At 39.2% G+C, this 25,779-nt stretch overlaps 1 protein-coding gene across 1 annotated transcript in view; it reads right to left on the bottom strand.

Annotated features, from left to right (window-relative positions):
• The window catches only part of LOC100167672 (protein dachsous), a 131,863-nt gene that overhangs the window by 7,385 nt on the left and 98,699 nt on the right, over positions 1-25,779 (bottom strand). Inside the window, exons 3-11 of the mRNA XM_003241627.4 lie at positions 23,071-23,242; positions 21,550-21,747; positions 19,620-19,904; positions 16,258-16,445; positions 14,840-15,256; positions 11,210-11,630; positions 4,820-5,104; positions 4,012-4,235; positions 170-1,220 (exon numbers count right to left, since the gene is read on the bottom strand). Of these exons, the coding sequence (XP_003241675.1) occupies positions 170-1,220; positions 4,012-4,235; positions 4,820-5,104; positions 11,210-11,630; positions 14,840-15,256; positions 16,258-16,445; positions 19,620-19,904; positions 21,550-21,747; positions 23,071-23,242 (3,241 nt within the window). The remainder of the gene's footprint in view (positions 1-169; positions 1,221-4,011; positions 4,236-4,819; positions 5,105-11,209; positions 11,631-14,839; positions 15,257-16,257; positions 16,446-19,619; positions 19,905-21,549; positions 21,748-23,070; positions 23,243-25,779) is intronic.

Here is a 25,779-nt window from a genome sequence, read left to right as displayed (position 1 = left end):
ATTTCTGGTGTGATATCGTCTAAATATTATGAATATCAATAATATTATTTTTATCATGCCCCCCCCCCCCCACAGACCTAAAGACTAGTGCGTTTCCAATGTTAAATCGTACCCATCTAAAATCGTAAAAAACTGAACAAATAATAATTATAGTTATACTATGACTTACGGTTGGAGTTTGAGTTAGCTGTGACTTTGGCGACGAAACTGCCAACGAGCGCGTCCTCGGAGACGTTGGCGGTGTATAGCTTCTGGGCGAATTGTACCGATTGTTCGGCGCTCGTGGTAAACGCCACTTCGAGCGTGGTGTACGCGTACCTGGCTGGCGTGCCCCTGTCCGCGACCGTCACGTTGAGCGAGTGCTTCCTGCCGGTGTCCGGTACCCGGGCCAAAATCAGTGCACCAGTGTCATATCCGATGCTAAACGTTCCCTGTTCGTTGCCGCCGGTGATCGTGTATACTGTGCGGCCGTTGTCGCCGGCGTCCAAGTCGACGGCTACCACGTCGCACAGCCAATCACCCGGCCGGGCTGACCCATCGGCGTACATCCGCCGGAATGTTGGCGACACGATCCTCGGCCCGTTGTCGTTGACGTCCTGCACCACTACCCTGGCCGTCACATCCGCGTACAGCCGCTCAGTGACGTTGACCGCCTGGTCAGTGGCCCGGACTATTATCACGTACTCGCGAGTCGTCTCGTAGTCAAGCGGTTCGACCACCGTCAACATGCCGGTCAGCGGGTCAAGTGAGAATGCTGCCTCGTGCCCGCGATTCTGCCTAGGATGGCGCTGCACGACCGTGTACCGCAACTCGGCATTGGCGTCCGCATCTGCGTCTGAAGCCGTGAAGTTGTACACCACTGAGCCAACAGCTGCGTCTTCGGACACCGTCACCACGACTGGGTCGTCTGGCCATCGCGGCGCGTTGTCGTTCACGTCCAATACCTCCACGCGCACCGACACTGAGCTGCTCTGCGGGTTAGTGCTGGCGCCAGTGTCCAGCGCATGCACTTCCATCTCGTACGCCGCCTTCGTCTCCCGGTCCACCCGGCCAGCCACGATCAGCGCTCCCGTGCTACGGTCAAGGTCAAACACTTGCTGGCTGACGTCCGAGTGCCGGAGCGTGTACTTCACCTGGCCCCGGCCCGCAGACGCAGCGCCCGCACCCTCCGAACACGCTATGCGTCCCGCTATGCTGCCAACCACCGCGTCTTCCTTCACCTGTGACCAAAAACAACGAGCAATTTGTTAATTTGGTAAAATAATATAAGTATTAAATTGCTGAGATTTAATGTCACATACGCCGCAGTGGCACCGATGTCTATATTATAGTTTCAAATGGCATTGCATAGAAATGAAACCTGAGATAGGTATCTATAGGTACAATCACTATCTTGTTTTGCCAAATAGAACCGTGCGGAGTCCTGGCCCTTACACCCCTATTATTATCTTCAATAATGATTTGCCACATGGGTACTGCAGAAACTTGATATTTTGTTTTCTAATTTTTATACACTCACGAGACTCACTTTACTTTTCTTTTTTTTTCATTGATTGACCCACGGCCACTTACGCCATCGGGTGAACTACACTTTTGAAATCATACAAAAAAGGCATGTGTCGTACTTAAAAATTAAAAAAAAAAAATCAATTTTGACTATGAATATTTAACTTATATTAGATAGAAATAAGATATTTGACTTGAGACGTATTAATATTGTTTTATTGATTAGGACGAGTATATAATTCCACAGACAATGTATTTCATAACGAGTATACCTATATTATACGTCCACTGAAAGAGCCAGACATATTAGACTCGTCCTTTATTTGATAATTAATAATTTTTATCATAGGAGCATAGTTGAATTTGTCAATATGTTCATTATAAAACTCGATTTAAAACATTTCACTGCACCACTATATGCAGTGACCCGCAGTAAAAATCGGAATCACTACCTTCAACGGTTTGGTCGACAGTCCGTCGCATGACAAAGTTTTATTATTTGCCTACTAACGAGAGTACGCGGATATGGAATCGCGATCAGCAAATTGTAAGTATTTACTGTTGAATAATATTACTTTGGTTCTAATAAACGTCGAACGTTATTCACGAGAATAGACACGCGTGTGACTGAAGCTAGACGGTTTTTACGGAAATTCGACCTTATACATATTATGGGTTGTTTTCGACGTTTACCGTTGTAATAACTGCGCGGCGTATATACGAAAAAGGTGAGTTTCGGTCGAGGAATTCCATATTAGTATTCGTGTCGGTCTGGAGTAAATTTTGTTTGGGAACAATCACCGGACGGATCAGCTCCGGCCGGTTATCAAGTGGTCTTGCAGCGGCGTGCGCGAGAGAAAATCGGTTGTCCGTTTTTATTCTTTTCCCCTCCCCGCATCCACGTAGAATCTCATTTCGTAAAACTCGAACAACGCGCGCCTCTTAATTAAAACGATCCAAATCGAAAACGTATAAATCTTCACGGTCCGCGTGGTATTTAAAACTATAAATGCAAATCTTGTTAGTTCGTGACTAATTCAGTATCTGATTCGGATCGTCGGAAAGGTAAGGAGGGGAAGAAAAAAAGTTGTTCACGAAAAGTACACGTCGTCGGGCGAAGCGCGTTCAGGAAATCACCGGAACACACAAAGAGACGTTCATTAGGGCCGAAAAGACAGACCACGACGACAACGACGACGACAGGAATCGGTCGGTCGGCCGGTCGGTGCAATAATAATAATAATAATAATGATATGTAAAACACAAGAAGTTCGATTTCGTTATTGTTTTGTTTTGTTTTTTATGCAAGTGATTTTTTTTTTCGCTCGCGTAACAATGCCTTATCGTGAGCACTGGATCTCATCATTTGTGTATGTGTGTATGCGTACGGAGAGATAGAATGGAATAAATAAATGAAAAAAAAAGGATAAGAAAAAAAGTCGAACAATAAATATAAGTAAAGAGAAGTCACAGTGAACAAACGCGGCGCAAAATGTATACATACATACACACCGTCGTCGTTGTCGTAGTCGTCTGAAACCCGGTTTCAATTGAATAATATAGGCGAATTGTTTTTATCTCTTATATTTTATTTATATTCTTTATTTCGGTCGCAATCGTATTTCTCGGCTGCTGCTGCACCGACACACACACACACACGCACACACACACACACACACGATGACAACACTGAAAACCAGTTTCGATTTTTCAAGCGCATTGCAACAACGCGGCGGCGGTGAATGCCAGTTTTATTATTTATTTATTTTTTCTCATTTGATTTGTTTATTCATTATTATTATTTTTTTGTCATTATAAACAATAACCACGTGAAAATGAACAGGCCAACAGGTAATGACTTTATCTAGATTTTTGAGTATTTTCGAAATGCAGCCGATAGTCTCGTATAATATACAACGCCCGTCTATACATATACGCCATGCACACACATAATATACAAATTAGCATTTGGGGACCTCCTTTCTCCATTGATTTATGTGCTCCAATCTAATCCAATTTATTCCGGATTGCAGAAATGCACGCTAGGGGCGGGACACTCTACAATATCAATGCGTGTGTATACGTACGAAAAACATTCAAATTTATTGCCTAGCGAAAAAATTGGGCGACAAAAATTATATATATATATACACACACACACACACACACGCGCGCGCGACGACGATAGGAACTGGTTATATATATATATATAAATATATATACGGATGATATCGTGTTTTCCGATTTATATAAATGATTATCGAAAACTCGGTGGCATTGTGTGCGGTAGAAACTGCGTTTTATTTATTTAGATGCAGCAGAGCACCGTCGGGCCGCGCGTGCGTGCAGGGGAATCAGCCATGGGGCGAATTCGAATTTGGCCACCGTATATAATGCACATTAACATCGAGTATGGGCGATCTGGACTTATAACGATACCAACAGTACACATAACATATTATATTTTATTTTATTGTAATGGAATGGGAGAGAACGATTCCGTACCTGAAACACGAGACTGGAACTGGTGAACGTGGGTCGGTTGTCGTTCAAATCGAGCACCTCCACTCTGAGCATGCGAATCGTCTGTTTGGGTGGATGTCCGTTGTCTGTGGCCGCCACCGAAAGTCTGTACATGGATTTTTCCTCGTGGTCCAGCGACACTTTGGTTCTGATCACGCCCGTGATGCGGTCAATGAAAAACTCGCCGTTGCCATCGGAATCACGGCCTGCGAAAAAGACGAACAGTACATTAATGTTTGGTTGTACATTATAATATAATATTGTACCTATATATATATATATATAAATATATATCATAATAAGTAATAATATTATTTCGATTTGCTGGTGCAGCAAGTCGGGCGTGGTTTAAATCAAATCCCTCAGAATCGGAACAATGACATATCATATGAGATAATGAGATATAAATTATAATATTACCGACTGCTCACATAACAATGGGTCAATCGAAAAATTAAAATGATGTACCTATAGTGAATTCTGTATTTAATAATAATATGTTATGTATTCTTACGAAGGTTGAAAATGAAAATGGGTGAAAAAAATCTGTGGCACATACAAATGGTTAAGCTGAGTTACCATAACCACATACCAATATAATAATTAATACCTAAATTATATTTATACTAGATTGTGATGCATGCGTGTTCCTGCAATATTCAGTCAATGTTTCCATTTAATTTTTTGGAAACGCAATTAATAAATTATAATACGAAATACATATATAACATCATGGTAGTGTTTCAATTTCTTATTATAATTGATCTTTAATCACGTCAGACACACGTACCTTTGAGTATGGAATACGTGAGCGTAGCGTTGTTGCCCTGGTCAGGGTCGGTCGCCTTTACGGTGACCACCTCGACGCCGGGAGGTTGCTGTTCGCGGACCGCCACCACGTCCTGTTGCGGGTCCACGATGACGGGTGCATTGTCGTTGACATCTGTCACGGCCACCTTGACCTTTACGCGCTTGCTGCGACCCCTGACCCCGCCGTCCTGGTCCCTGGCCTCGACAATCACCTCGTGCCAAACCCGGGATTCCCGATCCAACGGCTCTTTGGTGCTGAGTTCGCCTGTGTATAAACAAACAAATAAAATAAATACATGATTATTAGAGTTCGAAATTTATGGTACTAACAATAATATTATGTTCGAAATATGCTTGAATATGCAACTTAAAATTACAAAAAAGTAACTACTTAGTCTAAAACTATAGGTTTCGCTAATATATATTATATAGTAGGTACTGGCTAAATCACTATATTGTTAAAATTAGGTATTAATGTATTAATACATTTGTCAAATATAAAATTTTTGTAAAATACGCTACAAAGTCAAACTTTGTATTTAATTTCACTGTAACAATTATAAATATAAATATGTTACATGACATATATATATAATACGAACTATACCGTATGTACGACTAACTGCTGACCTATACATAATATTAGAGCACACATATAATTTTAAGGCCTATGGCCAACACACACAATGTATTAGTAAGTCAGTTCACGGTGCACCTTTTACCTCACCACACGATACGATCACTGGACTCCGTAGGACTACGATACAGCACTTAGTATAATAGAACCATATTTGATATATTTGTGAGTATTAGTATTTGTAAGTGTTTAATAGACAATAAAACATAATTATAACTGAAATAGAATCCTAGTAATTTAAATATATTTAAGATCCTGATATCTACATATATCTGTCCCTGGCTACGGTATTTATATCTATAGGATTCATACGATTCTCCCTGGATATCTTATATTTAACTGGTCGTTCCCCCGACCACGTTACATCACCATTTCCCAAAAGAAATACTTTTATAATATCTCACCATGAATATTCTTCAACCACCAATAAATTACATGAAAATATGAGAAAGCCTGAACTCTAATTATTATTATTACTTATTAGGTATTATTATATTGCCACGTATATGTGTGTGTGTGCTCGCGCACATTGCAGTGTGTTTGCACAAACGAGAATTGTAATAAAGAGTAAAAAAAAAATTAGTTTTATGATGTCTATCGGCCGTCGTCGTTGGGTTTGGTCGGGCGTATATATAATATGTAGTGTTTGCGTTTCTTTATCGCGCCTCACACGAGCGTCGTATTATTATTATTATATAGTTTAGAAGGCCCCGTCTATTATTTATATACACTTTCTCCGTTCGGCCGACGTAGTGTTTTTTTTTTACGACCGTCTGAGGTAAATATTGGGATTGTATCATAAACGCGAGAGCGGACGGGTTAACTCATACGCTATATACATATATTCAAGCCGCCTTAGACGCCCGAACAGGGGGCTGTTATAATATTGAGTGTATATACGATGCAGGAGAGGGGTAAAAAGGTTGACGTTTTTAATAGCTGCGTTTCAGATGTATTTATTTTTTGTTGAACGCATGCACACCGCGTTTCGGGATTGTCAATATTTAGGCGGACCGCGCGGCGGCTTCAGACACGGGTCCTTTGCGCAAACGATTGTAATATGATGTATACTAGCTAATGTATGTGTGTGTGTGTTCGGGATAGTTATTTATTTCTGAAAGAAAATTCCACTTTAGGGTGAGGCCTCCTAGCCCCTCTTCCACCACGGAGTAAAGCCTCCAGTGAGATTGTGCAGCTATATAGTTGCGACTCGCGGCACAGCAACGTGGGTACGATCGAGCAGAACAAAATCGCATCATGGTTTAGAATTATTTCTTCAAAACCTATACGAACGGCGTTTCTGGGCGTAAAAGAGTTGGTGTTACAAATACGCGGGTACCTACCTATATATAATATACCTACCTACCGTACACACTCACACGCACACGCACGGATATTCTCTTTAATGATCGATGTAATCAGCGGAGGCGTTGGCCGCGTGTAATTTAGAAACTGAGGGCAAACGAAACGAATGGAATCCGGCAGAGAGAGACTACGGAATATAATATAAGACAATCGTTTCGACGACGATTCTCCTACGCGCGTAGGCAGCCCGTTTAATTAACGCTCGCGGTGCACATGCGATATCGGCGGTGGCGGCGCGACGACGGACGGATATTATTAATAATGGATGACAATTATTATCGTCAGACTATGAATTAATATTATATCGTTCGGCTATCGAGTATAATATAATATATATTTTATATACGTAATACGTCATGCAGTTTATAATATAAGATGTCCACTACGGCCGAGCGGTTAAAATATTATTATTATTATTGTTATTATTATCATCATCGTGATTCGTGTACAGGTCCGTATTATTATTATTACTATTATATAGGTATACGCAATTAACCGCCGTTGTTGCAATAGAGGTTGCAGTAGGTATAATGTGCACCTATATACTATACACGTAATTATTTATCTTCCGCTATAGCACCGATAGCGCACACGACGTTAAAACGTATAATTACCGCTGGTGTAATGCCGGTGGTTTTTTTTATTGTATAGGTACTCTCCGCGAACCTTATTGTTGTCGTACTGCTGCTGCAGTTGTAGGTACACTCACGAGGAACAATAAACTCGGAAACGATAAAACGAATAAAACAATGGGAACTTCGCGTGATAAAAGTAAAAATTAGAGGTATAAATTCCGAATGCATGATAATTATTATATTATATTATGAAAACGTATTTGCGCACGTTTCGCCCGGTTACACTGGGCCGCCGCCGAACCTATTATATTATTATTTATCATTTATTGGTTTATTATTGCTTATTATTATACGTTCGAATTACGATGGATGTTGTATAGCAAAAAACCGATTGTATTGATCCGCAACTATTAGTCAGTCGGGTAAATATGTAAACCAAAATTGATTAATAAGCGAAACTATAAGGGCCTTTAAGGTATGATTCAATATTTTATTCAATTTTCGCACTAATTATATTTTCAAATAATCTATGTTTTAAAAAAATAACAGTCGAATATTTTTTATTTGTTTAATATTATATACCTAAGTGTACTATTGATCCATCAAAATATGCAGTCTGTATAATATCTTCTAATTTACGATATATTAAAATAATAATAGCCTGTCGTTCACCAACACGATTTATAGCACATGAATTCTAGAATATTCGTAAAATATAATTTTTCCACAAAATTCAGAAAATTTGTTTTCCTTTTTATTGTACACGATTATAATTATGTTGTTTAATGTTATGTTTTTTATACATACTTAAAAATAAGGCCTAAGGAGTTGACTATTTCTCTTGCGCCCATATACCTACACTTATCTTGAAATAAAGCTGTCAATATATGAGCAAGACGATCATTAAATTCGACTAGGTATTAAAATACGCACAATATTGCATACCTAAGCAAAGGACTTAGATATAGCTAAAGAGAAAAGTTATAGAAGCGTCCAGTTCGTGTAATAGTCGAATTTTTTGATAAAAACAAAAACAAAAACCCGACTGACGACTATAATAATAATTTTATGTATGAACGAGGAACCTCGGAAGTAAATCGGATATAGGTTGTTGCCCGTGTCAAGATTTAATAATTTATATAGTTTAGATTTGCTAATAATATACAATATTAATGTATAAAATGTATAATACGTCAGCGGCGCTTTTCTAAGTTACAGTGGCGGCGATTAGCGAGCGGTCGGGTTCTATACACAAAAGTCGGAATTATTATTCTATATTTTCGTCCGTTCCGGGACGTGATTAATTATTCATATTGAAAATACCAATTTGTAGGCGGGCTGTTCGTTTTGTATTTTTTTACAAACACACACACAAACACATTTATACATGGTATAATAGCCAGCGGCAAGTCGATGCGTATAATAATAAGGAGCCACCACTGAAGTTAGTGATCGAGCAGCAGCAGCTATATACGTCTAGGTAGTAGGTATATTTAAGGTATATGAAGTCTACCTATATGCAGGCCTCAGGGTGTATGCGACCTCAAGGCCTCTCCGATTGTTTTTTTTTTTATCCATAAACCGCTACATCGCGCGCGTTACACGCGGGTACTTCGGGTAGGTAGGAGACTTATATATACGCGCACGCTTATATTATATACATACATCTGGTATTATCATAACCGCGTTCGGCAGCTTGCAACAGAGGTATATAGCAGGAATTGTCTGAAAAAAAACTACCAATTCACCGTCGTCATCGAAGACTACGACGACCACGACGACGATCACCAGAACAGAGACGCACGCGAACCAGACACGCACAAAACCGAAAACTTACACACACACACACACATTCGTATAAGTACCTATACTATAAAATATCGTGTACCTGTTGTAGTACGGGTATAATATACACGAATGGTCCCGAGTCGACCCGTAATTTGGCGGCAGCCGCAACCGCACCACGTAGTCCTCCCATATATCTATTCCGACCCAAATTGTCTATACATAACTACCATAATTTACGAGGAAATTGCTTTTGCACCATCGCCGCTGCAGCTATCGATATATATAAATTATATGTGTGTTATTCTTTTATTATTATACGAATATTTTCGATACACCAGACCACTGTAATTAGTACCTATTTTGTATTTATATATAAATCTACCCCTCGTATTGTAAAATAACGTGGGTGGACCGTATTTTTAAACTACCAGCCAACAAAAAATATAATACTAGCCGAATTTTTTTATCCGATATTTAAGTACAAATACTTCCCTCTCTCATGTAAAAAATATAATTTTTAATCGGTTGTTTTGCACGCACGTTCTACATATTAAAATAGATGGCGGCGGCGATATTATTACTGAGTTCAAGTGTGTTGTGCTGTCAAGAGAATACGCGCCGCATATAAGTAGTCTTCGATGCGACCTCCTAACACATAGAGTAAGTATAATAATAATAATAATAATAAAAAACTAAGTGGTTATGAGTACATATCTACAACACAAGTATTCCTATTTAGTTTGTTTATTCTCGTGCTACGCGTGTCAGTCAAAATCGTATACAATATACGATGATACACATAACAAAAGTTTGGCCCCCAAATGCGGCTAGTCATTGAACGGAAGGGGAAAACACTTTTGAGCGCGTTCACACAATATACACAATCCGCGCTATAATATTTATTAATTACTTCCACGGTATATTATTATATCCTACTATGTACTAACAATACCTATCCACGAATAGAAATTATAAACGTATTTTAATAATTAATATATTAGGTATAATATTATGCTGTTGCTGCAGTATAATAGATATTTTAAGATATCGTGGTACACCTAATGTGTGCGCGCCTCTTATACGTGGTTTTTTTTTTATGTATAGGTACCCGGACGGTGTTACCTATAACTGCTATAAGTATAAATGGGAACGGAAAGATTCGAAAATATTATATTATAGTCGATCGTGTCGCGCGTCGAGAGCAAAGACCTCACGTCAGCAACACCGTTGAATTAATTAAACGCACGTAGGTACCTATGTAATATAAGCGTGTGCGCGAAACAAAAGGCGCGAACGACGTAAGGTATACGATTGAGGTACAGAGGTAATGATTTCGAAAATGCCGCCGTGTACAGTTTGGAAGCTCATTAGTCGTTGGCACGAATTTAAAAAAGCGCATCGGTGTCTAACGTATATACTACACACTGACGTTTATGTTATGTTGTTACACGCGTGTATAGTCGGTATACACAATAAATATATACTATAGGTTATAGTAGGTATGTATACCTACGTGATATACGCCTAGCTGTTGTCGAACTATACAGTATACAGAAATCATTCAATTCGTTGGGTGAACATATTAAAATATTTATAATAAGCGTGCGCGCATGTGACGGTATTAGTCTCTGAACCGCGTATCTGTTTACTCTCCAACCGGAATACTTTTGAAAAGCATTACCACGAATGAAAGAGGCAGTATAGGAATTAGTTGCATTAAAATTCAATATATAAATTACCTATATCCAAAGCTCTTACCAAAATGTCCTGAATTTCCTTAAAATCGGTCCACTAATTAATGAACCTGCTAACTTATAGTGTTGGTAACTCACATAATGTCGATTTTGATTAATTTTAAATAATATCATGTTACCGTATATACTATTAGTTTTTAAATATTAATAAGACCGTCGAGAGTCTATTTGTATGAAAAAAAAAATTAAAAAAAAAACGAGCACGTGCCCTACGTGTATGATGTGCAATATAAATTATGGTCAACACTTACCGGAATATAGGTTGATATTGAAACTCGAGTTGGACGGTATGAGCGAGTACCGGATCAGCGCGTTGTCGCCGGCGTCGCGGTCTGTGGCGGAAACAGCGCCGAACGCCGTGCCAGCTGGACGGTTCTCCTCCACGTGGAACTCGTAGTGCTCCTGGTCGAACTCGGGATCGTTGTCGTTGACGTCGGCCACGGTGACTACCACGACCACGGTGGCGGCCAGCGGTCCCGGTGACCCGTTGTCCGCGGCCACCACTGTCAGTTCGTATGTGTCCTGTGTTTCCCTGTCCAGCGGGCTCTTGACGTACACCCATCCGGTACCGGGGTGCACGTCCAGCGACCCACCGCCGTCACCACTGGAAATACGGTAAGTGACCCGAGCGTTGTTACCGCTGTCGCCGTCCAACGCCGTCACTTGCACGATCTGGAAGACATAAAGAAAAGCGGGTGTGATTATAAAAAAAAAATTGTTCGGTCACACTAAGTTACTGTAAGTTACAGTAAGTTACATAGGTAGTTACGACAAATCAGCAGGGTTTTCTGCAGGGAGGGTGTTCTAGATACCGTGGATGCCTCTAAAAAGCTCTCTACTGTGCCAACATAATATATTTTATACATCAGTGGGTATACACAAAGGTGGGTTTCCACTAGAAACGTGTACGTGTACGTGCATAAAAATACTTTACTGTGATTGGTTGATATACACGGTAAGCTTTTGGTATACCAGGGTGTTATACGTTCTTACCGCAGGTTTGACCATGATACCGTGAAGTTGGATCCAGTTCAACTTTTCACGTGTACACGGCTTTATATTGATAACAATATTGATAACATAAGAATATACGAGGTAACGAGGCAACACATTGCCAATCCATAACCGATCAACCGATGGGAAACGTTTGTGAGACCGTTCATAGCGAACATATCCGGTCAATATATGCACGTAAACGTACACGTATGTAGTGGAAACCCACCTTAATATTATCATTATAACGCATCGTGATGTATTATATCACTGCTAGGGGGTGGGATGAGAGATTTATGCTGTTAAACGGTGGCGTTGACAATATATCATTGCGACCACGATGCCGGTGAATCGTAAGCCACTTATACATATTATATATTATTATACATTGCAGCAGTATACCGCGGGCGATTTAATGTAGAACACGTTTATGAATATAATAATAATAATAATAATAATAATAATAATAATAATAATCGTACGCGGAATACGCGAGGTAACACAACGTGCGCGTTAAAGTGAATTAATCGAGTCCGAGATTAACGTCAGCGGGCCCCACTAATTTATTGGCGTCCGCGCGACCAGATTATACTGTCCACGCGCGCGGGTTACCGCGGTATACACAAACACCGCCAGGGCACACGGTATTAATATATATAATAATATCACGTCCAAGCACACAAGATGAACGCGATACGCATCTAAATCCGACACATTGTCGTCGTCGTCGGATCGCCGCCGCGGAAGAACACGCATAATAATATAGCTATGTGTTATGTGTATTAAATTATTAAATATTTATATAATTATGTATAGGACTAGAGTGTTAGGCAGCAGCCTACCTACGCCTCGTTCGAATCCCGTATACACGACGCGTTGCAGTCATATTGTGGGTAGGTGGTATACCTATAACGCGGTTATATCGAAACGAATGGAAAAATAATAAAACAGACGGAGAAAAAACGTTGTGCGCGCGGTGACGACCACCGCCTGCGCGGCATTCCCGCGCGTGAACTATACGCTCGACCCCGGCAAGACCGTCGTAGGGTGGGAAGAGGGTGGGGACACGGACGCGTCAAATCGTATTATATTATAATATTAGGTGGTACGTATACACACGCGGTCGTCCATCAATCACCGCCGCGATTCGGCCCCGGTGACGACGAGTAATTATCGGGACGCGCAGTTCTGCCAACACAATGACGCATTGTTCGCGCCTCGTTGGGGGCCTCGCACGACACCCCCCCGCGCGGCGATGTTAAAATAATATATTATATTATGTATAATATGCCGCGTCCCCGGGGAAAATCGATAGGCTGCAGCAGCGCCAATGTTGATGTATTTTATTATTATTATTATATTATATGATTAAAAGACGTACGTATTATTATTATTATTTCGTTTTGTCTTTGTACACCCCACTCTGCGCCCGACTTCGTCTTTGGCGGTTGACGATCTCGTTACAATATAATATTTAGATATACCCATGTTATTATTATACTATTATAATTTATAATGTTATCGAATCTCCTATTATACGGTCTCTCCGGTCTCCGCAGAGATATTGGTGCTGTACTACACGGGGCGGCGCGGACCCCATCAAGGGGCGTTTCGTCCGGAAAGAAAAAAAAATGATATAATAAATAATAATCATTATTATATTATACCCCTTCCAGCGCACGATCTACATATAGATGCATACATCGCGTGCATTAGATTATCAGTCATTATATTATTATGAAGGTATTATATTATTATTATACACGTGCATTGTTGTCCCGCGTTATTAATAATATTATTAAAGGTATCGCGCATTAACTTTCCGTCGTCGTTTATTGTTTAATTGGTTCGCCCCACGGAATACTTTTCTAGTCGCGCCGAGCTGCAGTCGAGTAAAGTGTGGTTGCTCCCCCCCCCGCTATCGTCCAACATACCCCATTGTGAAATTCCTCACAATTATATCGTTTTATTATGGGCTGTTATACGTATTTTAAAATTCAGATAATTTTTTTTTCAAATAACCTCTACAATCGGTAAAACTACGGGTCTTATGTTCATGCTGGTTCATGTGTTAGTGTATAATATATTAACCTGAAGGACGGTGTGCTGTAGGTACGTATTATTATTATTACTATCGGAATGCGAGGACAATACCGTCGTGTGGTTCCGTTATAATATTCCGACGCGAAATCATGACTGTGACCCCCTCGCAAGTCGATGGTCATTGCGCGCGAGCGCTAAGCACCCGTGTTGTACCGTTATTAATTAACGAGAGTGTCGTGACGATGGACGACGTGGGAACGTCGCGGTCGTAGCGTTTTCGGTGGGCTCGTTACTAGTACATGTAAGTGTAAAATAAAAGCTACAATTGGTTTTAACTTTTTGAGAAGGGCTGAGGACAAAAAACGCCAACGCATAAAAATGCTGCAAGAACACACACTTTTACGTATTAACTAGACTAAATAAGAAAAGTAGATTAAGGTACATTATAATTATGGATGATGTATTTAAAAGTAAAATTTCTTGTTATTATTAATATTTTTTATAATATTTTAATCGGGGAAATGCCATAGGTAAGTTATAGATTTAAAAATATTTCGTGAATGAAATAAAAATAGGTATGACATTGACATGGCGACAAACATTGCATTCCCGAATTGGTGGAACTGTGGAAGGGTGTGCAAAATATATAGTGTCGTTTAAGAAAATATCATGCATTTAGCTTATAACAGCTCGCAATTGGGTTGGTCGGGTGACTACGAGTGTGTGACCGTGTTATATATGAGTGAGGTAGTTGGGGTAAGATTACTTGCGTTCATATGGTATATGGTTACGATGGTATATTACTATATTAGGACCTATTTATAATCGTCAAAATATATTCTTACCTGCGAGTTGACTGCCAATGATTCCAAGACGGTGGCCGCGTAATGTGGTCTCTCGAATACGGGTGGATTGTCGTTGATATCCTGGACATCCACCACCAGGGTCATGTTGTCGGACAGGGACGGCACCCCCGAGTCTCTGGCGATCACGGTAACCGTCAGCCTGTGCACCGTCTCGTAATCCAATCCATGGATCAAACTAATCGTACCACGGTTGTGGTCTACCTGGAAGTACGACGGTTCCTGTGTGGAGGCAATCAGCTCGTAGTGAACCTGTCCGTTGGCTCCGGAATCCGGGTCGGTCGCATGTGCCGTGTATATCGGAGATCCCGTCGCTACATTTTCCGGTACAGCGATTCTCACCGAACTCGAATCAAAATGCGGCGAGTTGTCGTTTTTGTCTTCGATTATTATGTTTACCTGTAATCGATTACATATTATATATAGCGACACGTGGCAAAGTCAAACAACATATTATTTTCAAAAATGATTTTTGAACAACCATTGGAAGTATGGAGCCCTTACGCGTAACAGTATATTATATACGATTTAATAATAAAATAATATTATTATCTTCTTTAGTTGAATACTTTCTACTTTAAAACGATCTAAAATCGCGCCCCACAGCAGACATTTTAAAAGAACCGTCATAAACATAACTGCAGTTTCAGTAGGTAGGTACTGTGATGAATGTGCAATCGTTTGAAACTGCAATCGTTAAAAATATATAACACACACCGTGACGGCATATCATTATATTATAAGTACGCATATTCGTCCGAGTCTATGGAAAATATTGACAGTTTAACGATCTTTGTATATATAGTCACTTATCCGCGGCAAATTCTACGAGCACCTATATAATAAGATTATACTCGTACGTACCTAAATATTATAATATTCATCCGTTGATATATTTTACTATCGGTAAAAACAACAAACTAGGTACCTATAAGCGTTCGAAAGAAACGTCGCGCCGGGCCTAAGTGGGATTTGTTTTATTACACACACACAAACACGTCTCCGTTACGGTGTTGAGCGCGTTCGGGTTGTAAAGGTTTTGCGCACGTAAACCATTAAGTCAACATAAACTCATAAACGCCCCCCCCCCCCCGATGGGCGCACCTGCATCACAACACTGGCGCAATTAAACAGTTTTACAACTGATCGCGGTCTCTCTCGTTAAACCGATCGTGTGTGCATTGATCCCGCTATAGAGCAAAGAGTATAATATGTTCGTGAGTGCGGAGTGAAAAATACAATTCTTAAAAAAAAAACCGAACGTTTATAATGTATATAACACGTCAATATCACGGCACATGTACGAACACAGTCAGCTGCAGTGTTGTAGGAATGTGTGCACAAAAGGTTATTAAATAAAATAATATTATAATATTATTATGTTATGTTTATACACTTACTTGAGTGTGCGCCCCGTAATATTTGTTCGTCGCCGAGTAGGCTTTGACGTTGAGTAGAACCGATTCGAATGATTCGTGATCCAACACGGCTGTCGTTTTGATTACTCCTTTTACCGGGTCGATAGCGAAATATCCGTTCGCCTCGTCTGAATGGATGGCGTACCTCAGAGATTCCGAATCGTCCAAACCTGTGACACGGATCATATTATTTCGTCAAATTTAATAGTATATAGGTACATCAAAACAAACAAACAAAAAGCATATTAATAAAAATTAAAATTAAAGATAAAAAAAAAAAAACAATAATAACAATATAGATTTAGATTGAATGGATGGTGGATCTACGATAACCTATACTTTATGACGTAAAAAAATTGGTTTTATGTATTGTTTGAACTTTGAAATACTACATTGGTATTAATAATAAACAGCAGTTGTACTTTTAACAATAGATTTTAGAAAAAACAACTTCACTCATGAATAAAATCATTATTTTACTGTCATCGAGGGTAAAACAGACCTGTAAAATATATTTAATATTATACCCATACCAGAGTTGAACAATTTTTTTCTCTTCAATCATATAATATGATTCATATTAATTTTATATTGTGTTTGAAACGATCGAAGTCGAAACTATTATCATCGCATTACTCAAGTGAACATAATTGATGTATCTATATAGGCTGTATATAGTGACAGACTTGCAGCCATCATCGTTGTCAACAATAAGAGCTGTCGTGCGTGCGTTTAAATATTCATAATATATGATGTATATAACTTGGTGAGCACATAAACACTACGATGGCGTTAAATGAACTTGTCGGCGGTATTGCAGTATATATATAAATATAATGATAATTATAATAATAATAATATAATACGACAACAACGACGAAGCGGCGCGTACACAGAAATATTGACCGGTAGCTGTTGTGTGAGTGGCTTCAGCGGCAAAGATATTACATCATTTCTACGGACCGGTTTATTCGAAAATTAAAAAAAAAAAACTCCCCGTGTTTGACCAAAGAAATTTTTTTGATTGAAAAATAATTTTGATGGAAAATATAAAACAGAAATCGGAAATGATCGACATCCGCTCGTTCTTCGTTGGTATAAAATATAGCTGCAGATATATTATATTCAGCTGCAGCAAACGTCATCTCTGTCTGCTAACGTAAACGTGCAGTCTCCCGACCACGATCGATCTACGTGCGCGTGGATATTAATCGGTATATTTAATGAAATAATAATATGATCTATGTAATATTATATTATCGTAAAGATCGGAGGGCAGCTAGTCAGTACGGATTGGGCTATTCCACGGAGAGGGTTGCGGCGCGGCTAGCAGAGATTAACATTTAATTAAAATCCAGAAACACCGGTTGACCGGGCGCTTGGAAAAATCAGACGCAGTAATATAGTGGGGATGGATTACATACACACACCACATACATATATAATAATATGCACATCCGTAGGATGACGTGAGATTTTAATAGAATCGAGTGTGTTTTGGCCGGTATATATATATTATAATATGTGTGTATACACGAAAATCACGAACGATTTACATAAATCTCGTCCCGCGCGACGATTTTTTGTTGTTTTTGTTTCGCCATCTCGGAACGATCCGTCGTCATCGCCCGGCGCAGCAGCGGTTTACCGATATCGGAGGGGTCCACGTACCGAAATATGACATATTCGGTTTTTGGTTGTTTTCCTCGTCTATTGTTGACTCGTCGTAAATTCGTCGTCTTCGGTCGAAAAAACGCCACGTTCCGGTTTATTTAATTTGAATAAAATTTTAATAACGACGAGAAATTCGTTTGGACCGGCGGCGGTGGTGATAAATAACTACTGCGGGGCCAGGGCGAGATAAGTAAACGGACATAAATTGTGGTCGTTATGCACGCACGCACGCGTTCTCACACATACTCATGCACACACACACACACACACACATCACAAAGCCAGTAAGTATTCTATATATTTATATATACACGTGTATATACGTATATTTTAATATAATATATAATATATTTGTTATTTATACATCATTGTAGGTACACTCGCACGGGTTGAGTCGTAAGTTGTACGTTTGTCATTTTTCATCGACGAAATGGTTTTTAAATTTCGGCTATCACTCGATATGTTCGATTATAGTAGAGGAGGCAAGTATGAAGAAATAATTTTAAAATCAACGATTAAATTTTGCATTATCTTGAAGTTTTACGTATGATCTGACGGGGGATTGCATCGCATGTGAATGTTTTCGCAGGCATATTGAAAAGAGTATAAAATATTATGTTCGTTTTCATTTTTATTTCGCATTAAATCTCCGATCTCGCATCGGACTATATGCACCACGGTATACAGCTGTATAGTCTTAATAAGAGTCGGTGCTGTAGACACGGAAAAAATAGGGACTTTACGTAGTATATATCGCTCTAGCTGTTAAACGTGGATAATATTAAACTCGGGCGTGCGTGAGAATAAATATATAACTATATTATACCGATCGATCGACCTAGTCGATTAAACACGTCATATACATAATATATATGTGTGTATCCGAACCAGTTAGTTAGTGAATTTCAATCTGCAGCCATAGCAGTAGCGGACAACAACGCGTGTCGTATTGCGACGATCGTCGTCGGGTGGTATAATTATAATGAGCTGGCCGTTTGTGCAAACGGCCACGGTGGCCGCCGAATTTCCAATCAGTCGCACTGATAAAGGTACCTAATAATAATAATACTTACTACTTAGTAGTAATATATGCCTAGCACGACTCGGCGAGGGAGACTGCACGGTTAGAGAGAAGTCGGTGAGTGCACTGATGGGACGATACATATTGTATAATATATGCGCGCGCGGGATATTATGTATACGTCTCGTAACTTACCCCCCCGGAACGGATCGTGATCGGATGCGAAATGAAGACGTATTATTGCGAGATATATATACACTTCACGACTCGAGTCTTTCTTATATGTGTACCATGCTACATTCCCATTTTTTTTATTTTTTTTGTTTTACATATATTCGACCTTTGTGTCGTGCTCGGTCTCCGTGTGTGCGTGTAATGGCTGCCGTTTTCGCGATCTCTGCGCAGCACCTGCACTAAATAGGTATATATATATAGGCACTTTAATATACACTATTACGACTTGTACGACGACGTTTCCGCACGAAAGATTTTTCTCTTCTCCCTGTAGTTTACCTATATGTACATGTATGCGCGTTTTTATGTTTGAGCGACGTGTACGACTTCCCCTCCCCCCAACTAGCCATCCACCCACCCATCGCCACCATTCATCCGGTGTTTTGAAGCCCTCGAAGGGAGTTGCTGCACGTACCTGACTGATTGGGCGACACCGACACAGTGCCGACGGCCGTGCCCACCGGCGCGTCCTCGGGCACCGTGAATGAGTACTGAGACTTGACGAACACGGCATACGGTTTGGACAGGTCTGCGGCCAACACGGCGATTCGGACTCTGGCCACTTGGGCGGCCTCGTAACCACTACCATCTCTGGCGGCCACCAGCAGCCTGTAGACTCCCGACCGCAATTGCGCTGCCCATATTTCGCCAGTGTTGCCGTCCAACCGGAACGACGTCTCCGAGTCTTCGCTGTCGGGTCCTGTGAACACACGCACAACAATATTATTTAAGTTTTGGAGTTATGAATTCTGCATTCTGTTTAAATACCTGTTACAAAAATCAACCGCGTGCACTACAAAATTCTAAAAATAAGCGAATCTTTTAATTTCAATACTATTGACAAACTGTTTAAAAAATTTAAGAAAAATGCAAAAAATATAATATCTTATATTATGCACTAAACAGATGTTTAAATGTACAAATGTACAAATGTTCGAATAGTATATTATATTGTAAAACAAAATATGTAGATCCAACTTAATCGTTTCTTCTTATTGTAAATAAAAAAAAACACACGAATGCATTAAATTTCGTGTAGCTTTGGTTAGCTGGTTATCCGTTATACCCTGGTTATTATATATCCATAAAGGTGCATTGGAATATAGGATTAAGTCGGATATAATAAAGTTTAGTTCATTATACCATTGGGTACATTTTATAATATATTATATACAGTTGAATATTATGGCAGTGAAATAGGGTTAAAATAATGATTTCTAACGGTATGAATTTTACGATAAAAAGTTACCACTCATTTGCTAAAATATTTTAACGTTATTTCGTTATAGATCTCCTCGATAAAATTCTAGTTATACGCCGCTATATACTAGTTAGTTATACGTTATCTGATTGTATTATATTATATTAGCTACTGGACTATTAAAAAACGTCCGATCGTCTGGGCCAAAGACTGCACGAGTTTATTAGAGAAATATTTCAACTATATTATGAATAATATAATAATATAAATTTATTTATTTATCGCTTCATGTATATCGTATATGTTACATGATATAGTTATATGCAATATGTGCACTACAAATCTATGTATATAATATATTATATAGGTATACATATGTAATATGTTTGGTTATTATATGGTATAAACATAACGAAAACACAACAAAATATAACCGAATAATGTTTGGCCGTCGGACGAGAGTAAAATTGTAGTCGTATAGTATATTATCAGTGTGTTGTGTGTGTGGTGTGTATATACGAATTGTCTTTTGTGTGGCTGTATTTAAATGCACAGGATATTCATAACATAATAATATAACAGAACGACAGGGAAAACCACAAAATTAAAAAAATTAAATTAAAATTTGAGAAATTATGTACATATACGTAAAAGTTTTTACGTCGTGAATCTGACAATGCATGGCAATGATTTGGCAATAATAAACACAAACGCGAGTCATTTACAGTTAAATTTGAAAACTATTGCGGTTTGGGTATATAAACCTACGTGTCTTATAACGTGCAGTGTAGTTATTTCAGATTTAGAATATTTTAAATATATAAGTGAAATATAGTACTATGATATTGTATTATAAATTATCTTTATTATTATAGATACGTATTATTCACTATTGCTGTGCACAATAATTATAGACCTACGTTTTCTACGATTCCATCAAATTTAAGCGGATCGTACGCGAACAAAATGTATATGGTTATTAATCTTATATTATATAGGTACACTATATACCTACAGTCTATTCGATAAGCCCGCGGCAGATCGATGGTTTATTGGGTTTAATATAATATACAACAGAATGTCAGCGTTAAAAATATTGCACACGATGATAAAATTATAATTATTTCATTTTTATGACACATACCTTTAGCCGATATCATATAGTAGGAAACTACGCCGAAAGATCCGGAATCCGCATCCTTTGCCCGGACCGTGACAATGGGTCCTTGCTCGGTGGGGCTCCACACGATGGACACGTTGTACTCGGAGGGTGAGAAAACGGGCCAGTTGTCGTTGACGTCCTGCACGTCCACTTTGACCACGGCACTCGTGCTCAGTCCACCTACAGAACATAATCGATCGTTACAATAATATATTATACAAACTATTGACTATTGACAATTTATGTGTATTCAATTATATAATATTTTGATGGGAAACAAATCGCCGCTGTATATTTTGGCAGTCGGTGAAATGCAGACGAGTTCGTAAACTCGGCACCCCCATTTCAAAACTGTTCACTACAGTATGTATTATACTTTGGAAAATTAGTACCCTATTAGTAAATTATAATATATGGTGTGTACTACAACTTCGCGGGGTGCTTTACTGGCGGACGCAGTTTGGGTGAGTATAATATATCATGTTACGTCTTCAACGATGAAAAGTGGCAATAAGATCCGACAATACATAGACGGCGCGTGCGAGGGAGAGCAGTAGTAGCTGTTAGATGGATAGATAGAGGTAGAAAGAGAGATAAAAGTGTAGAGAGAGAGAGAGAGAGAGAGAGAAAAAGATGTGTTGAAAGACAAGGGTTGAGCCACAACGACGCACAGCAGCAGGTGGCCGGTGATGCTGCAACAGGAGGTGAGGCCGAGATATATGCTTATAGTCGGATAGATTTCAACGGATTGCTCGGAGGTGCTCTGCAGCGCACTCGAAACCGCCCGATAAGCATCGGACGCGTCTGCGAGTCAACCGGTTTACGCGCGCGCGACCGCTCGAGTTGGATCTTTGATTTATCGACGGCAACTCGCGCACAAAACGGCCACGCGAGAATATATAAAAATGTGTAAATCACAACATTATTTTAGTGTACCTATGTACGCGTTTTGCCAAAAAAAAAAATTAACGTATATTTAAATTATTGCGATCGAAAGTCCGGAACGTGGAAAAAACAGTGTCATCCGAATTTTGCGTTGTACAAAACTGCAGGAGGGAATTATTTCGTGTCCTAATCAAATTTATAACGCGAAATTTAAAAACTCTCTTTTCGTGTCAAAATATCATCAGCTGCTATACAGCCATCTATTATATATTTTATTATATATAAGGCTGCACCAACCGCCGTTACCGCATAAATGTGTAATATAATAGTATCCACCCATGTGGGCAGGTGGGTATATCAGCTATATATTGGTAAAAAGGTACTCTAAAAAGGCGTTTCTATAATATAAGTACACATTTAGGTATATCCATATTATGATATCGTATAATTACGCACTCATGTACTTTATAATGATTTTCCGAGTAATAAAATTACTTAAAATATTATAATACCGTCCATCACGCGGGTCACCGTCAATTGAATTTAATAGTAATGTTATATGGTACCAACGGTCGTTAATTGTTTTTAATTTTTTTTTTTAATCTATAACACACTCACCCCTGTCGGTTGCCACCACCGGAAACTCGTACAGCCTCCGGGTTTCGTAGTCCAACTGTTTGGCCAGACATATTTCACCGGTCGCCGATTTAATGGAAAACGGTCCACTGCTTTCGGACAGCGTGAAGTTCACCATGGAATTGACGCCGCAATCCGGATCCGACGCCGACACCTGTGGGACAAAAAAGTACATTGTTCATTAGTAACTGCACGCGGAATACATTATTAAAATAATATTGTACACGAGAAAACAATAAACAACTATAAGCCAGAATGTAAATGTAATGTACATAACGGCGTTTCGGTACGCACCACCGGAGTGTGGCCAGAGAGAGCGCGTCACACGATTCGTATACTTATTTATAATAACGCCACGGCCGCGCGTAGGTATACGATGCGCCTTACAATATATATATCGTTTATAATTGAATTCTACGTCGTTGTTTTAACGACCCATAAAATACACGTACGTATACTTATTAAAATAATATGTATATACAAGCGTCCGTCGTTATTTTCGGCCAATCGAACTCGACGCGTGTCTTTATGCGCAGTGAACGGTTATAGAAAAAAAAACATTTCGAATACGATTTATACGATATATTATAGGCGGTGTATAAATTATTTAATAATGTATATATTCGACGGATTCTACGGAAACGTCGACGTTTTAGATAATACTAACGAGGATGTAACCTAACATATAATATTATATTATACATATATTCCTAGTTGAAATTCGGGTATTCGGGTACAAAATACCGACGGGCTGCAACAGGAGTTTTAATTCGTAAACAAAACTCAACCGACGATTGATTTGGTAATGCTTGTATAACGAAACTATATGATACTATATATTATAAAGTTAACATGACACCCAAGCAAGTTACACCACCCAATATATATTATTAGGTATACTTAATAATTTTACAATATAATAATATTTCATTAATATTTTAGATATTTACCATTATGCTATATTTACAGTCTAATCGTATTCATGCGATTTTTATTTAGCAACAACACTGCAGAAAAGCTAATGAAAACTTTTTTCGATTCCATACAATAAGAAGGTTTTCGTTCAGCGCATTAGAAACACATCATTGTGAAATATTGTATATATAATATATATATATATAAAGGTATACATCGTGTATTTAATATTATAGTATGGGTGTGTATACGTTTTAAAACTTTTGAACACTATGTGTGTGGATATCTATGTGTATAATATGCCATGCGCAAACCTACAGCAAATAAAAATAATAATAATCATAATTTCGATCGTTCGATCCACGCACACACTAATTTAAACTGGCGAGTGTACACTGCACCAGTGGAAACCATAGACAGGTATATATTATCTAAACAAAGTCGACGACATGGCTGCTCGAACGACAAAAAAACAAACCGAAAATAATAATATAATAATATATGGTATAATAATATAATATAATGCATAATATACGAGCGGCGGATACACACACACACACACACACACACACACACACACACACACACACACCACCGGTGAACGACCTATACGCGTCTCCAAGATCATAAATTGAATTCATCCACCGGCCAGGAGAGAGAGTGATAGAGAGAGAGATATTGACTGAGGGACGGACGGAGAGACTCTGCAGATCGGCCGAGGCGATAACTACGCGTACCTATATGTCTTATGCGTATTATACGACGACGAGCAACGGGTGACCGAAACGGCATCTTCAATTGCAGCTGTCGCGCGCGCGCTTGCGTCCCCTTATGGTCTCCCGGCAGTCCGCTTTCTGTGTGCCCGCAGAAGCGCATTCCGCGTCATAGTTATATACGCAGATGAGGAGAAACGAGAGCGCTGCAGTCCACCGTCGGGTTGTATATAGGTGTGGGCGAGCGCGTTTCTATTATTGTAATAAATATATTATATTATGCCTAAATCGACCGGATTAATGTGGACAAAAATGTCGGCATACCCGGTTTCCTGTTTTCGTAAAACATATATTATTTATAAGACATCACACTTGTTGCATCTTATCGCGACTTGTTTCGTATGGCGTTTACACGATACATTATATATTATATATCGTAGGTGACTCGGCCGTGTCCACGGCCTGCAAGCGCGTAATAAAATGGTTTAGGAAAAAAACTCGAAAAATGCGGTTAAAAAAAAAAAACCGAACAGAGTAAATATCATTAATTTTAGCACGCCACGTCTATTATGCTCGTGTATTATTTTACCTATGTGTGTACATATAAGCTATGTAACAGTCGTCGACGAATAATAATTATCATAACTAGATCTATTATATAATGCCTATAATATACCTCTACTCCGTGCGTCCAGGTGCGCGCGCGCGAGCGCGTGTGTGTGTTGTGTTCCAAATTTATTCAATTCAGACACACATACACACATACATATACACACGATTTATTTATATTTTTGAATTGTTTCGCAAAACGCCGTGGCGCTGATTTACCGATACATATAAACACAGACGGGAAGCGTGCAGCGTTTAAAACGATCATAATATATAATATACGTGTGCGCGATAATTGCGCCCGCGCGTAATTACACGGTCGTAAAACGGTAGCTTTAAGATTTTAAATGCCGTATAATTGCGTGTTTCGTTTTTCGACAAAACACGAACGCGCGCTCTAATATGGCCGCCGCCCAAACACCGCCGCCGCCGTCCATATTTATAATAATAGTAA

This window comes from Acyrthosiphon pisum, chromosome A1 (genome assembly GCF_005508785.2).
Source record: "Acyrthosiphon pisum isolate AL4f chromosome A1, pea_aphid_22Mar2018_4r6ur, whole genome shotgun sequence".
Taxonomy (NCBI): domain Eukaryota; kingdom Metazoa; phylum Arthropoda; class Insecta; order Hemiptera; family Aphididae; genus Acyrthosiphon; species Acyrthosiphon pisum.
Note: the sequence above shows the minus strand (reverse complement) of the source record. Positions and strands in the feature narration are given on the sequence as shown.